Raw genomic sequence first — 14,224 nt, 5'->3', positions numbered from 1 at the left:
AATCCCTCCTGTCAGTTAATTACCCTGAATAAAACTCTCTAAACTGTATGGGGTTGTCTTTTTTGTTTTCCAGTCTCAAAATGCCTACTCAGTTTGGGAGATACTTACTTGTCTCTTCCCTGCCTTCGAACATTAACATAGATACTTGCAGCTGTCGGTTTCCCTCTCAGCACTGCTATGGTGGCATCCCATACGTTTTGGTATGTTAATTCTTCATTTTCGTTCATATCAAAGTATTTTCTGATTTCTCTTTTGATTTCTTTTCTGACCCATTGGTTATTTAGGAGTATGTTGTTTAATTTTTATGTATTTGTGAGTTTCCCAAATATTTTTCTGCTCTGGATTTCTAACTACATTCCATTTTGGTTAGACAACATTTTTGGAATATTTTTGTCCTTTTAAATTTATTGAGGTTTGTTTTATGGCCTAGCACACGGTGTGTCTTTGAGAATGTTCTATGTGCACTTGAGCAGAATGTATATTCCACTGTCTTGGGTTGAGCATTCTATAGATCTAGTGTTCTAATTGGTTCAGAGTGTTTTTCAGATCTATTTCCTTGTTGAGATTCTGCCTACTTTTGTCTATTATTAAAAGTGGATATTGAAGTCTTTAGCTACTGTCATTGAACTGTCTGTTTCTCCCTTCATTCCTGTAACTTCTTGATTCATGTATATTGGTGCTCCATTATTAAGTGCATATATAATTGTTATGTCTTCTGATGAATTGGCTCTCTTATGTTATGTCTTTAGATCTAGTAACATTTTTATTTCATATCTATTTCATCTGATATTAGTATAGATACCCAAACTTTCTTGTGGTTGTTGTTTGCATGATATATATTTTTTATCCATTTATTCCAATCCATTTGTATCTTTGTATCTAAAGTGTATTTCCTGAAGATAGCATATAGTTGGATCATGTATTTTATTTATCCAGTCTGACAGTATCTTCCCTTTTAGTGCAATGTTTAATCCATTCACATTTAATATTGTTATTGTAATAGCTGGATTTACGTCTGCCATTTTACTTTTTGTTTTCTATATCTCATCTTCTTCTGTTCCTTTGTTACTACTTTCACTGCTTCCTTTTGCATTGAGTGCTTTTTCATGTAACATTTCAGTGAGTTGACTAGTTGAAGATCTTGAGATGAAATCATTCTGGATTGAGGGCCCTAAATGCAATGACTAGTGTCATTGTAATAAGGGAAGAGTATATGCAGAGACACAAAAAAGGAAGAAGGCAGAAGGCATGTGAAGACAGAGGCAGAGATGCAAGTACAAGCCAAGGAACACATAGGATAACTGGGAACCACAAGAAGCTGGAAGAGGCGAGGAAGGACTCTGTCCTAGAGCCTTCAGAGGGAGCATGCCCTGCTGACACCTTGATTTCTGACTTTTATCCTCCCAAACTGGAAGAGAATAACTTTCCGTTCTTTTCAGCCCCTCACTTTGTGGTAGTTTGTTACTGCAGCCCTAGGAAATAAATACAAACCTTTTCTTTCCTTTAATGATTTTTTTCACCTTATCTCTTTGAGTTATATTCTGATAACTTATCAGAATTGACTTCAGATGTATATTAATTTAATTCCAATGAGGTATAGAAATGTTACTCCTGTAGAGCTCTATCCTACTTTCACTTTTTGTTGTATCAAAATTATGTATATTGCATCTGTTAATATTACAAATCCAACCATACATTGTTATAATTATTACTTTAACCAACTATAGTAACTTCCTTAGCTCCCTACAGCTTTACCAAAATCCATCTGTTTTGTACAGTTGTTGGCAGATAGATTACCCATGCATTTGTATACGTTATATATCTAACAATACTTATATGAATATATTTTATATAATTGTTTTCTAAATCCAGAGAAGAAAGGAGAAAAATGTGCACTTTTGCTGTTATTTAGAATTACTTAATTACCTTTATGGTGCTTTTTGATTTTTTGTGTGTGAATTTGAATTACCTTCTGGGTTTACTTGCTTTCACCTAGAAAAGCTTCATCTGGTACTTCTTGTAAGGCAGGTACACTAGCAACAAATTCTCTCAGGTTTTATCTGGGAAAATATTTATTTCACCTTCACCCCCTCCCCCCAATTTTTGTATTATGGTAAAATCCCCATAACAAAATTTACCATCTTAACTATTTTTTTAAACATTTTTAACGTTTATTTATTTTTTTTTCAACATTTATTTACTTATTTTTTGGGGGGACAGAGAGAGACAGAGCATGAACAGGGGAGGGGCAGAGAGAGAGGGAGACACAGAATCCGAAACGGGCTCCAGGCTCTGAGCCGTCAGCACAGAGCCCGACGCGGGGCTCGAACTCACAGACCTTGAGATCATGACCTGAGCCGAAGTCGGACGCCTAACCGACTGAGCCACCCAGGTGCCCCCCATCTTAACTATTTTTAAGTGTACAGTTTAGTGATATTAAGTATGCTCACAGTGTTGTGCAGCTATCACCAGCATCTATCTCCAGAATTCTCCGTCTTCAAAAACTGAAATTCTATAGCCGTTAAACAGTAACTCCTCATCCCCACCTCACCCCCCCCCCCCAGCCCCAGATGGCAATCAGCATTCTTTTTCTGTCTCTGTGATTTTGGCTGCTCCAGGTACCTCATATAAAGTATATTATACAGTATTTGTCCTTTTGTATCTGGCTTATTTCACTTAGCATAATGTTTTCAAGTTTGATTCATGTTGTAGAATTTCCTTTCTTCTTAAGTCTGAGTAATATTTCATTTAGGTGTATATCACATCTTTTTCGTCCATTCATCTGACATTTGAGTTGCTTGCACTTTTAGGCTACTGTGAATAATGCTGCTATGAACATGGATATATGAACTATCTCTTCACGATTGTACTTTTCATTCCTCTGGGCATATATCCTATTTCATCTTTATGTTTGAAAGAATTTTGCTGGATATAGAATTCCTAGCTGACAATTTTTTTTCTTTGAGTAGTTTGAATTTGTTATTCCATTACCTTCTGGCTTTCATTGTTTCTGATGAGAAGTCAGCTGTTAATCTTATTATGGTTCCACTGTGAATGCCCACTTGTTTTTCTGTTGCTGTTTTATAGATTTTTCTCTTTGTTTTTGATTTGCAGCATTTCTACTATACTGTGCCTGTTTGTGGATCTTTTTGAGTTTATCCTGCTTGGAGTTTATCCTGCTTGGAGTTTGTTGAGCTTCCTGAATGTAGAGGTCATTGTTTTTTCAATTAATTTGGGAAGATTTCAGCCATTATATCTTCAGATATGTTTTCCTCTCCTTTTTGTATCTCCTATCTTGGTACTCCCATTATGTGTATGTTGGTGTGTTTAATGATATCTCATATTACTCTGAGAATCTGTTTTTCTTTTTTCTATTTTTTCCCTTTTTGTTCTTCAACTTGAATAATGTCTATTGGTCTATCTTCAAGTTCACTATTAGTTCTTCTGCCAGTTCGCATCTGCTGTTGAACCCCTCTAGTGAGTTTTATTGCAGTTATGCTTTTCAACTTCAGAGTTTTCTTTTTTTTCTATCTAATTTTCATCTCTTTATTGATAGTCTCTATTTGATATGATATTGTTATTCCTTCCTTTATTTCTTTAATTATGCTTTCCTTTAATTCTGTGAACATATATATAATGGTTGTCTTGAAGTCTTTTTCTGTTAATGCTGGTATCTGTTCACTCTCATTTGCAGTTTCTCTTGCTTGCTTTTTCTCCCCTGTACCCTACCCTGTCCTAACCACAGAAAGTATGAGTCATACTTCCCTGTTTTCTTTTCACGCACCCTAAGTTTGTTGTTGTTGGAAACTAGACCTTTTAGGTACTATGTTTTAGGAACTCGGGGTACTGATTTCCCCCTCTGGAGCTTCTTGTTTTTATTTGCCTGTTTATTTGTTCAGGGACTATTTCAGTGAAGTCTGTTTCCCTCCGGCAGTGTTAAATCTTCTGACATTGCTCCTCAGGGAGGCACAGCTTTGGGTATGCCCACAGTCACCCTTGAATGACAGTGGTATTGGTACAGCTCTCTTCCTTTCTTTCCTGCTCTATACCCAGCTGTTGAACTCCACTAATTGTTGGCTGATTGCCCTATTATTTTCAACAATGCCCTAGGGCAGAAGTTGCTTTAAAAACTAATTCAATCAAATTCTGGCTTATTTGAATAGTTCCTGAAGTTAGTGTTTAATATTTGTTCATACCTTAGGAGGGCTTCTATGTCTTCTGGCAGATTGATCCTTTCATCCCTCTCTGTCTCTAGAAGTTTTCTTTGTTCAGAAGTCTATTTTATCTGCTTTCTTTTGATTTATGTTTGCTTGATATATCTTTTACCATTCTTCTAATTTCAACCAGCCTGTAGTTTTATATTTGAAGTGAATTTCTCATAGACATATTTTTAAATCCACTCTGCTTATCTCTACGTTTTGATTGGTATAATTAGATAATTTACATTTATGTAATTATTGATATGTTATGGCTTAAGTCTACCATTTTATTTATTTTAATATGTTTGTTCTCTGTGGTTTTTTTTCCATTTTTTCTGTCTTTTCCCATCTTCCTGTGTATTATATTAGAATTTTTTTAGAATTCCATCTTGATTTACCTAAAGTGTTTTGATTGTAACTTTTTACACACTGTTGTTAGTGGTCATCTAAGTATTACATTATATATATGACTTATCACAGTCTACTAGTGTGATTACCTTACCATTTGGAGTGAAGTGCAAAAACCTCACCCCTCTTTACTCTTCTCATTTCTACTTTTCTATCTACATTCAGAACCACATCAGGCACGATTATAATTTTTGTTTCAACCCTCAAACATAATTTAGAAGTCTTAAGAGGAGACAGAAATTTTATTATAATTACACTCATTTTTAAAATTTATTCTTGATGGTCCTAGATTCCTTCTTTTATCATTTTCTTTCTGTTGCAAGAACTTCCTTTAGACATAGTTTTGGGATAAGTCTGCTAGCAACACATTCTCTTATTTATTTATTTATTTAATCTGAGAATGTCTTGATTTCCCTTTGATTCCTAAGGGATATTTTCTCTGGATAGGATTCTGTGTTGATAGTTCTTTTCTTTTAGCACCTGAAATATGTATTTCTTCCTTCTGTCCACCATGGTTTCTGTTGAGGAATCTGCTGTTATTTGAATTATTATTTTTTTTCCTTTTATTTTAGAGACAGAGTGCAAGTAGGGGAGAGGGGTAGAGGGAGAGAGAGAGGGAGAGAATCTTAAATCTTAAGCAGGCTCTGCACTCAGCATGGAGCCCAACATGGAGCTTGATCCCAGGACGCTAGGATCAAGAGTTGGAGACTCAACTGACTGAGCCACCCAGGCGCCCCAGAATTGTTTTTTCCCTATAGGCAAATATTATTTCTTTCACTGTTTTCAAGTTTTTTGTCTTTTAGAATTTGGTGTCTTCTAGTCTTTTAGGATGAAGACTATGTCTTGATGTAGATTTCTTTGGGCTTCTCAGTTTGGGTTTCAGTTTTTTTAATATGTAGATTTAAGTCTTTTGCTGAATTCAGAAAGTTTTCAACTATTATTTTTTTAAAATACTTTTTCAGCTTCCTACCTCTTTGTCTCTTTCCTGTACCCTGATGACTTAAGCATTAGGTCTTTTATTATAGTCTCACAGGTCTTTGAAGCTCTATTCTTTTGACTTCTACTGTTTTATGTTCATTGGCTATTTCTTCTGGCTAGAGCAGAGCATTTATTATCTGAATGTTTTGTCTTGTTAAACTACTCCTTTCCTGGTCCTTTGGCTGGAACAGCAGCCAACAAATATGTCTGTGCCCTGTCGTATTTCCAGGTTTCCCACTTCTTCAGCTCCCAGTCTGGTTTATGTGACACAGAAAGGAAACCCAGGAACTTGCCACTGTGTTGTTCCTTGAGCCCTGAGTTCCTTAAACGGTTTGTCTTCTTCTTTTCACCTTTCAGAACCTTCTTATATTTATTTTCTGTGTCATGTCTATGGATTTTAGTTGTACTTAGTATAAAGCATAGGGAAAAGTATGTCTGTTCCATCTTCCCAGAAGCCTAAGTCCATGCCTTTTTCTCTTCTTTTTTTTTTTAAAGTTAGTTTTGCTCTTTATGAAGGTGAATTTTCTTTTAAGAGGCAAGTTGTCCAATAGAGCGTCCCACATTTGAATTTGTCTAATCCTTTCTCATGATTTAGCAAACAGTTTCAACAAGAAAGCTAGGTAGGTGATGCTGGGTGTCTCATCACATCACCTTATGAGGCGTGCACTGTCAGGTGGCCCACCAGGTAGTCATGGTAAGTTTGATCACTTTGTCTTCCTTTCTGTAATTGATAAATTGTGGAGTGAAACCTTGACATCATGTGAACATCTTCTTCCCTGATGAACAACCTTTTAGTCAATGATTTTAGCATGTTTTGGTGCATATATAAGATTTATAAGATTTTAGGGGGTGATTTCCCCCCATAATTCTGTCATTTCCTTTACATTTATTAGCTCTTTCATTCTGTAAAGAAGAGCTTTATCTTTCTGTCCTTTTATTCTTTTTTTAGTATCAATACATGTTTTAATCAGTGTCTTATAGTTCACTATTGTCATTTTGTTGTTGTTGTTGAAATTGTCCCAAATAAGTCAAATTGAGCTCCTTCAGGTTCACCCCATTGTCCGTGTGACATGGTCCTTTTAGTCTTTGGGCAGCTCCTTGATTTCTGGGCCCCCACAAGATATCCCAGACTCTTTTTGTTAATCCCATAGTCCACACCTGGAACCAGCTATTTTTCCAAGGAGCCCTGCTTCCTTTTAGTAGGAATTGTATTTAGAAATGTAGATAAATTTGGGGCGCCTTGGTGGCTCAGTCGGTTAAGCGACCGACTTCGGCTCAGGTCATGATCTCACGGTCTGTGAGTTCGAGCCCCGCGTCGGGCTCTGTGCTGACAGCTCGGAGCCTGGAGCCTGCTTCCGATTCTGTGTCTCCCTCTCTCTCTGCCCTTCCCCTGCTCATGCTTTGTCTCTCTCTGTCTCAAAAAGAAAAACATTGAAAAAAAAAGAAATATAGATAAATTCTAAGTGGGAAGAGTGGGAAGATAATGTACTGAATTAAAGTAGTCATTCATAGTCATAACTGCTCCTATTGGTGAAAGTAAGGAGGTAGAGTTTAGTATGATAGTAATTTGTGAGCTGTGTCTCCCCTACAGGACGGGACTTCTTGGGGGCCAAGCTAGTATCTTTTCCATTTTTATATTCACAGGGGTTAGCATAGTTTCTAGAGCAGAAGAGGCACTTAATAAATATTTGGACTTAAACTGTGCTAACTGAACTCATAAACTATTCATTTAATAACTCTAATATTTTTCTAATTTTCTAACTCTGTAGAGAAATAGTAAAGGATCTGGAAAGAAGCTTTGCAGTGGAAATGTTCATTGGCTGTGGGCAAATTATTAAGTGTTTCAGAACTTGTTTGTCTTGCTGAATGGTAAGTGTTTTATTGGCTTCTGAATACTAAAAAGGCTACAACAAGATCTGAGGCTGTTTTGTTAGGTAATAGTAAGGCAGTGGGACATGACTCACTGTGAATGACTGTTGAAGGTGACTGTCCAAGCTTTACATCTCACCCTATAGGTGAGTAGTGTACAACTAACCAGGATTCAGCCTCTACATAGGAGACCTAAGGGTTTTCTTTTGCTGACTGGCACTCCTGCCCAATTGCTTCGTTTTAAGCCAGTTGCTCAATTTCTTTTCCTCATTTTTACCTGGAAAAGAATGTGTGATAGTATCCTAAACAAAATGAATTAAGATGTAATGAGAAAAACCATATAAAATCCTTTGATATGTAGTAATTAAATGAAATCTGTATTATAGGCACAGAACTTAGTCATTATAAGTAGTAACAAAGGAAGCCTAACATCATATTCTAGGGTTTGTTTTCATTCAGAGGAGTCGTAGCATGGCATTTTAACAAGCGTTCCAAATGAAAGGGTGGTTGCAGCCTGAGTCTAGCTTTTAGACTGTAATAATAATGGGACTGCAAGGCCAGAGTTTGTTCAGTCTCCTTTAAGTGGGGTTTTGGCAGGAGGCACATATAAACTGGGTTTATTTATAACCTGCATTTTGAGTGTAAAGAACAGAAGCTAAAAGGAAAGACTAAAATATTAAACGTATTTACTAAGTAAAGGGTGTGTGTGTGTGTGTGTGTGTGTGTGTGTGTGTGTGTGTGTGTGTGTGTTTTATGATTAGGAAGAAAACTTTATTCCTTTACTATTGGCAAAGTTAGAGGTATTCCATGACAAGTGCTTTTTTGAAATCATATGGTATTTGTCTTTCTCTGACTAACTTATTGCTTAGCATAGTACTCTCTAGCCCCATCCATGTCACTGGAAATGGCAAGATTTCATTCTTTTTGTATGGCTGAGTAATATTCTATTCTCTCTCTATATATACCCATTCATCTGTTGACGGATATTTGGGCTGTTACCATAATTTGCCTATTGTTGATAATGCTGCTATAAACAAAGGGTGCATGTATCCCTTTGAATTACTGAAAAATGTTTTTGTGTTCTTTGGGTATATACCTATAGTGCAATTGAGGAACCTCTATACTGTTCTTCAGAGTGGCTGCACAAGTTTGCATTCCCACCAACAGTGCAAGAGGGTTCCCCTCTCTCCGCATCCTCGCCAACACCTGTTGTTCCCTGTGTTGTTGATTTGGGCCATTTTGACAGGTGTGAAGTGACATCTCATTGTAGTTTTTGATTTGCATTTGCCTGACGGTAAGTGATGGTGAACGTCTTTTCATGTGTCTATTGGCCATCTGGATGTCTTCTTTGGAGAATTGTCTATTCGTGTCTTCTGCCCATTTTTTTTTTAAGTTTTTATTTTATTTCCAGTTAGTTAACATACAGTGTTCTATTAATTCTGCCCATCTTTAAATTGGATTATTTGGGGGTTTTTGGTGCTAAGTTTTAAAGTTCTTTATATATTTTGGGTACTAACTCTTATTCAGGTATGTCATTTACAGATACTTTCTCTCATTCCATAGGTTGCCTTTTAGTTTTGTTGATTGTTTCCTTTGCTGTGCAGAAGCTTTTTATTTTGATGTAGTCCCAATAGGTGATTTTTGCTTTTGTTTCCCTTGCCTCAGGGAACCTATCTAGAAAAAAGTGGCTATGGCCAATGTCAGAGAAATTACTGCCTATTCTCTCTTCTAGGATTTTTATGGTTGCAGGTCTCACATTTAGGTCTTTAATCCATTTTGAATTTATTTTTGTGTATGGTGTAAGAAAGTGATCCAGTTTTATTTTTTTGCATGTTGCTGTCCAGTTGTCCCAACACCATTTGTTGAAGAGACTGTCTTTTTCCCATTGGATAGTATTTCTTGCTTTGTCAAAGATTAATTGAACATATAATTGTGGGTTTGTTTCCAGATTTTTCTATTCTGTTCTATGGATCTAGGTGTCTGCTTTTGTGACAGTACCATGCTGTTTTTGATTACTACAGTTTTGTAATATAACTCGAAGTCCAAAATTGCGATGCCTCCAGCTTTGCTTTCCTTTTTCAAGATTGCTTTGGCTATTTGGCGTCTTCTGTGGTTCCATACACATTTTAGGATTGTTTGTTCTCATTCTATGAAAAGTGCTGTTGGCCTCTTGATAGAGATTGCATTAAATGCGTAGATTCCTTTGGGTAGTGTAGACATTTTAGCAGTATTTGTTCTTCTAATCCATGAGCATGGAATGTCTTTCCATTCGTTTGTGTTGTCTTCAATTTCTTTCATCAATCAGTGTTTTATAGTTTTCAGAGTACAGGCCTTTCATCTCTTTAGTTAGGTTTATTCCTAGGTATCTTATTCTTTTTTGGTGGTGTATCATTCTTTTTGATGGTTGAATTCTTTTTGATGGTTAGATATACCCCCCTTTAGCCAATATCCTACTGATAAAGATTTGAATTATTTTTTTAATTATAAACAATACTGCAGTAAGCATCACTTTGTGTATGTATATGCCCAGTTATGTATTTTGATAGTCTTGCTATTTAGGAGTAGAGTTACTGAGACGAACACTGTGGATATCGAAGATTTTGCCAATTTTCCTAAAAAGGTGATCAATTTACAGTGGCTGAGAATACCTCTGCCCAAATTATATCACATTCTTCCTCTTCTACACTCTCTAAGCACCCTATAGGTCTCCTCTGTAGCACACCAGAATTGCATTTAATTTTTTTTTTCAACGTTTATTTATTTTTGGGACAGAGAGAGACAGAGCATGAACGGGGGAGGGTCAGAGAGAGAGAGGGAGACACAGAATCGGAAACAGGCTCCAGGCTCTGAGCCATCAGCCCAGAGCCTGACGCGGGCTCGAACTCCCGGACCGCGAGATCGTGACCTGGCTGAAGTCAGACGCTTAACCGACTGTGCCACCCAGGCGCCCCTCAGAATTGCATTTAAATGATTACATACTGGTTTAAAAATTTTCCCTCTCTCCCCTTATTCACGCCCTAAAAATATAAGTTCTTTGTGGACAGGAACATTGTTTTTCTATTATATTTGTATCTCTGTTATTATATTATTATATTTGTATCCAATATAATTCCTTACACATAATGTGTACCCATTAAGTGATAAATATTTCCCCATACCCTTGTTGACACTTGGTATTATCAATGTTTGCCAGCCTGACAAATACAGCAAATAAAGGTCATTATTTTACTGTGTATTTTAAAATTATTAATCAGTGTGAAAACCCTTTTGTATGCATCTATCGATGTGTCTATTTTAAAGTTTATTTATTTTGAGAGACAGCGAGTGTGAGGGGGGAGGGTCAGAGGGAGAGAGAGAGAGAGAGGGAGAGGGAGAGAGAGAGAGAGAGAGAGAGAGAGAGAGAGAGAGAGAGAAAATCAGAAGCAGCCTCCACACAGTCAGTGTGGAATCCGGTGTGAGGCTTCATCTCACGAACCACGAGATTATGACCTGAGCCAAAATCAAGAGGCCACCGCTTAACCAACTGAGTCACTCATGCACCCCTCACATAGATTTATAATAATTTATATTGTGTGTTTTTTAAAAAGTTTTTTGTGTGTGTTTTTGTTAAATTTTTATTGTGGGGGGGGAGGGGCAGAGAGAGAGGGAGAGAGAGGGTCTGAAGCAGGCTCTGCGCTGACAGCAAAGAGCCGGATGCGGGGCTTGAACTCATGAACCGTGAGATCATGAGCTGAGCTGAAGTCAGCCGCTTAACCAACTGAGCCACCCAGGTGCTCCTATGTTGTATTGTTTTTCTTATTTTTTAACTCATTATTGAGCCCTTTACACTTCAATGCGATACTAGGACTGTTGTGCGTATTTTTGTGTGGTTTGTTGCTTGTCTTTTGAATTTGTTTATGGTGTTTTTGACCATATAAAAGTTTAAAGATTTTTACGTAGTGAAACTATAAACCTGTTTCTTGTGGCTTTGGAGTTTATACCATGTTTGGAAAGGTATTTTCCATTCTATGGGTTTAGATTTTTATCTAGTACTTTTTGATAGATATACTGAATCTACATTGTCGTAATATATAATCATTTCTTATTCAACTGTTTGCCTTTACTAATCATTTTGCGTTAGTTTTCTGGGTAAATATATATTTAATGCTTACTACCAGTTTTTATGATGAAACCTCTCTGGATAGTTGGCTTGGTTAATACTTGTTGTCTAGAAGATTCCTCAATATAGTTTTTCCTGAGTTCTTCCATGTTCAAAACTGTTCATCTATGATCTTTATTCTTGAGAGTCTGTTTGGTTGATTATAAAATCCTTGGTTTATGTTTTCCTCCATGAGTATCTTCAATATGTTACTCTGCTGCCTGCTATCAAAGTCTGATGACAATTTTCCCCCTTGTAAGTGACTTGGTTATTTTGCCTGGATTCTCAAAGGACTTAAAAAAAAAAATCCTTAGGGGTGCCTGGGTGGCTCAGTTGGTTGGGCGTCGACTCTTGATTTTGACTCAGGTCATGATCCCAGGGTCGTAGATTGAGCCCACGTCTGGATCCACACTGAGTGTGGAGCCTGCTTAAGATTCTCTGTCTTGAAAGACAGATACCATATGTTTTCACTCTTATGTGGATCCTGAGAAACTTAACAGAAACCCATGGGAGAGGGGAAGGAAAAAAAAAAAAAGAGGTTGGAGTGGAAGACAGCCAAAGCATAAGAGACTCTTAAAAACTGAGAACAAACTGAGGGTTGATGGGGGGTGGGAGGGAGGGGAGGGTGGGTGATGGATATTGAGGAGGGCACCTTTTGGGATGAGCTCTGGGTGTTGTATGGGAACCAATTTGACAATAAATTTCATATATTGAAAAAAAAAAGATTCTCTCTCTGTCTCCCTCTGCCCCTCCCCCGACTTGTGCTCTCCTAAAAAAAAAAAAAAAAAAAAATCTCTCTCTTGGCCATTCTGCATTGGCTTTTCCGGGTACACAGTGGACATTTTCAATACATAACTTCATGTCTTTCTATTTGTTCAGAAATGCTGTTCTGGTTTTCTTCTGTTTCATGAGCCTGTCTCTCTAACATGCCTTCACTCTCTGTAGAGGTGTTGGTCTGCTCAATATTTTCTTTTTTTCCCATCATACCCTAGTGTGGGATTGACCATGTATCCTTTCTGTTGCTCTCAGGCCAGATGGAAGCAGTGGGGCAGGATAACTTTCCCAGCTTTGAGCCTCCTGAGTTCTCTCTCCTCTTGTTCTCACCAGGTATTCAGGTCCATGGCCTTGGGCTTTAGTGAGATGTACAGGTTATGTTTTCCTCCCCTACTTTTACCTGGATCTTCTCTTTTCCTTTGTCCCTAATATCCTTGTCATGCCTGGCCTGGAGTGTACTCCCTCAGTGTGGGCCTGTGTCCTGGAAGGGAGCTTTCCTTCATTAGATTCGAGTTCAGAGGGCTGCAGACAGTGACAGTGGCTGGTTGCCATGGTTTCTTCCTTAGTCTCCCTCCAGTTCCCCATGGTTGTTGGGATGGACCAAGCTTCCTAGGGCTGTAGCCTCTCCCCTCCTACTGTGGTACATTGCTCTGATACGGCGACTGTAACAGTGGGCACAGATGCTTTTGAGATGGTGACCCCACCTTCCAGGGTCATCAGTATCCTGCAGGATGTCTAAGTTGGCACATCTCAACTCTGAGCATGGTCCCTCAGCTCCATCCAGGCAGAACTGGGCACACATGTTCATAGTTTGTGGTTTAGGACCATGGTGATTTTCCTGCTTTATCTGAGATGTTGCCTTTCTTCCCTATGACTTGGGTTGACGGTCACAGGAGAGGAGAGTGAAGCAAAATAACTCTTACTCATTTTCAGTTAGAAGCTGATTTATATCTCATGCTACGTGATCCAGTTTTTCTTTTCCTCCCCTCTCTTAATTGGAAGATATACTTATATGTTTATAATTCTTCTGTTTGTTACCTTTTTACCTTTAAATGATATGCTTCAAACACCTTTCTCAGTTTTTCACCTTGAGGAACAATTTTTCACTATGCCTTTCTGAAAAAAATAATAAAATAATTGGCATTCTCCTTACTCTTCAGTATTTGTGACCCTTTGGGAATTCTTGTTATTATTGTCGAGTTAATATTATTTTACATTGTTCCCTTTTCTTTCTAGACTTCTTAAAATTGTATTCAGTTTTGTAGCCAGTTAATAGAGGTTATTAGACTTAATCATATGTATAAGTATATCATTAAGTCTAATAACCATAATATATATAATCATAATATATATATGTATGTTTTTATTTAAATTCCAGTTAGCTAATATGCAGTATAATATTAGTTTCAGGTGTACAATATAGTGATTCAGCACTTCCATACGTCACCCTGTGCTCATCATGACAGGTGCATTCCTTAATCCCCATCACCTATTTAACACATCCCCCCACCCACCTCCCCTCTGGTATCCATCACATTGTTCTCTATAGTTAAGAGTGTTTCTTGGTTTGCCTCTTCCTCCCTCCTCCTTTGCTGATTTGTTTTGTTTTTGAGATTCCCATATTAAATTTCACATATGAGTGAAATCGTATGGTATTTGTCTTTCTGACTGACTTTCTCACTTAGCATTATACTCTCTAGCTCCATCCATATCATTGCAAATGCAAGATTTCATTCTTTTTTATAGCTGAGTCATATTCCACTGTGTGTGTGTGTGTGTGTGTGTGTGTGTGTGTGTGTGTGCCCATACACATATATCCCACAACTTCTTTATCCATTCATTAGCCATTAGACACTTG

The 14,224-nt window shown here is 37.5% G+C and overlaps 1 protein-coding gene across 9 annotated transcripts in view; it reads left to right on the top strand.

Annotated features, from left to right (window-relative positions):
- Positions 1-14,224, top strand: part of SPECC1 (sperm antigen with calponin homology and coiled-coil domains 1) — a 286,113-nt gene that overhangs the window by 20,366 nt on the left and 251,523 nt on the right. Inside the window, exons 1-3 of one of the 9 annotated variants that reach the window (XM_045045093.1) lie at positions 2,601-2,618; positions 6,181-6,279; positions 7,355-7,454. The exons of 6 other annotated variants lie outside the window; for them this stretch is intronic. In XM_045045093.1, the coding sequence (XP_044901028.1) occupies positions 7,452-7,454 (3 nt within the window). In that variant the 5' untranslated portion in view covers positions 2,601-2,618; positions 6,181-6,279; positions 7,355-7,451. Of the gene's footprint in view, positions 1-177; positions 201-2,600; positions 2,619-6,173; positions 6,280-7,354; positions 7,455-14,224 lie in introns of those variants that run through there. 2 more of the 9 variants (XM_045045094.1, XM_019817229.3) reach the window with 2 other exon arrangements.

Source organism: Felis catus, chromosome E1 (assembly GCF_018350175.1).
Source record: "Felis catus isolate Fca126 chromosome E1, F.catus_Fca126_mat1.0, whole genome shotgun sequence".
Taxonomy (NCBI): domain Eukaryota; kingdom Metazoa; phylum Chordata; class Mammalia; order Carnivora; family Felidae; genus Felis; species Felis catus.
This window is presented reverse-complemented; position numbering and strand designations above follow the sequence as displayed.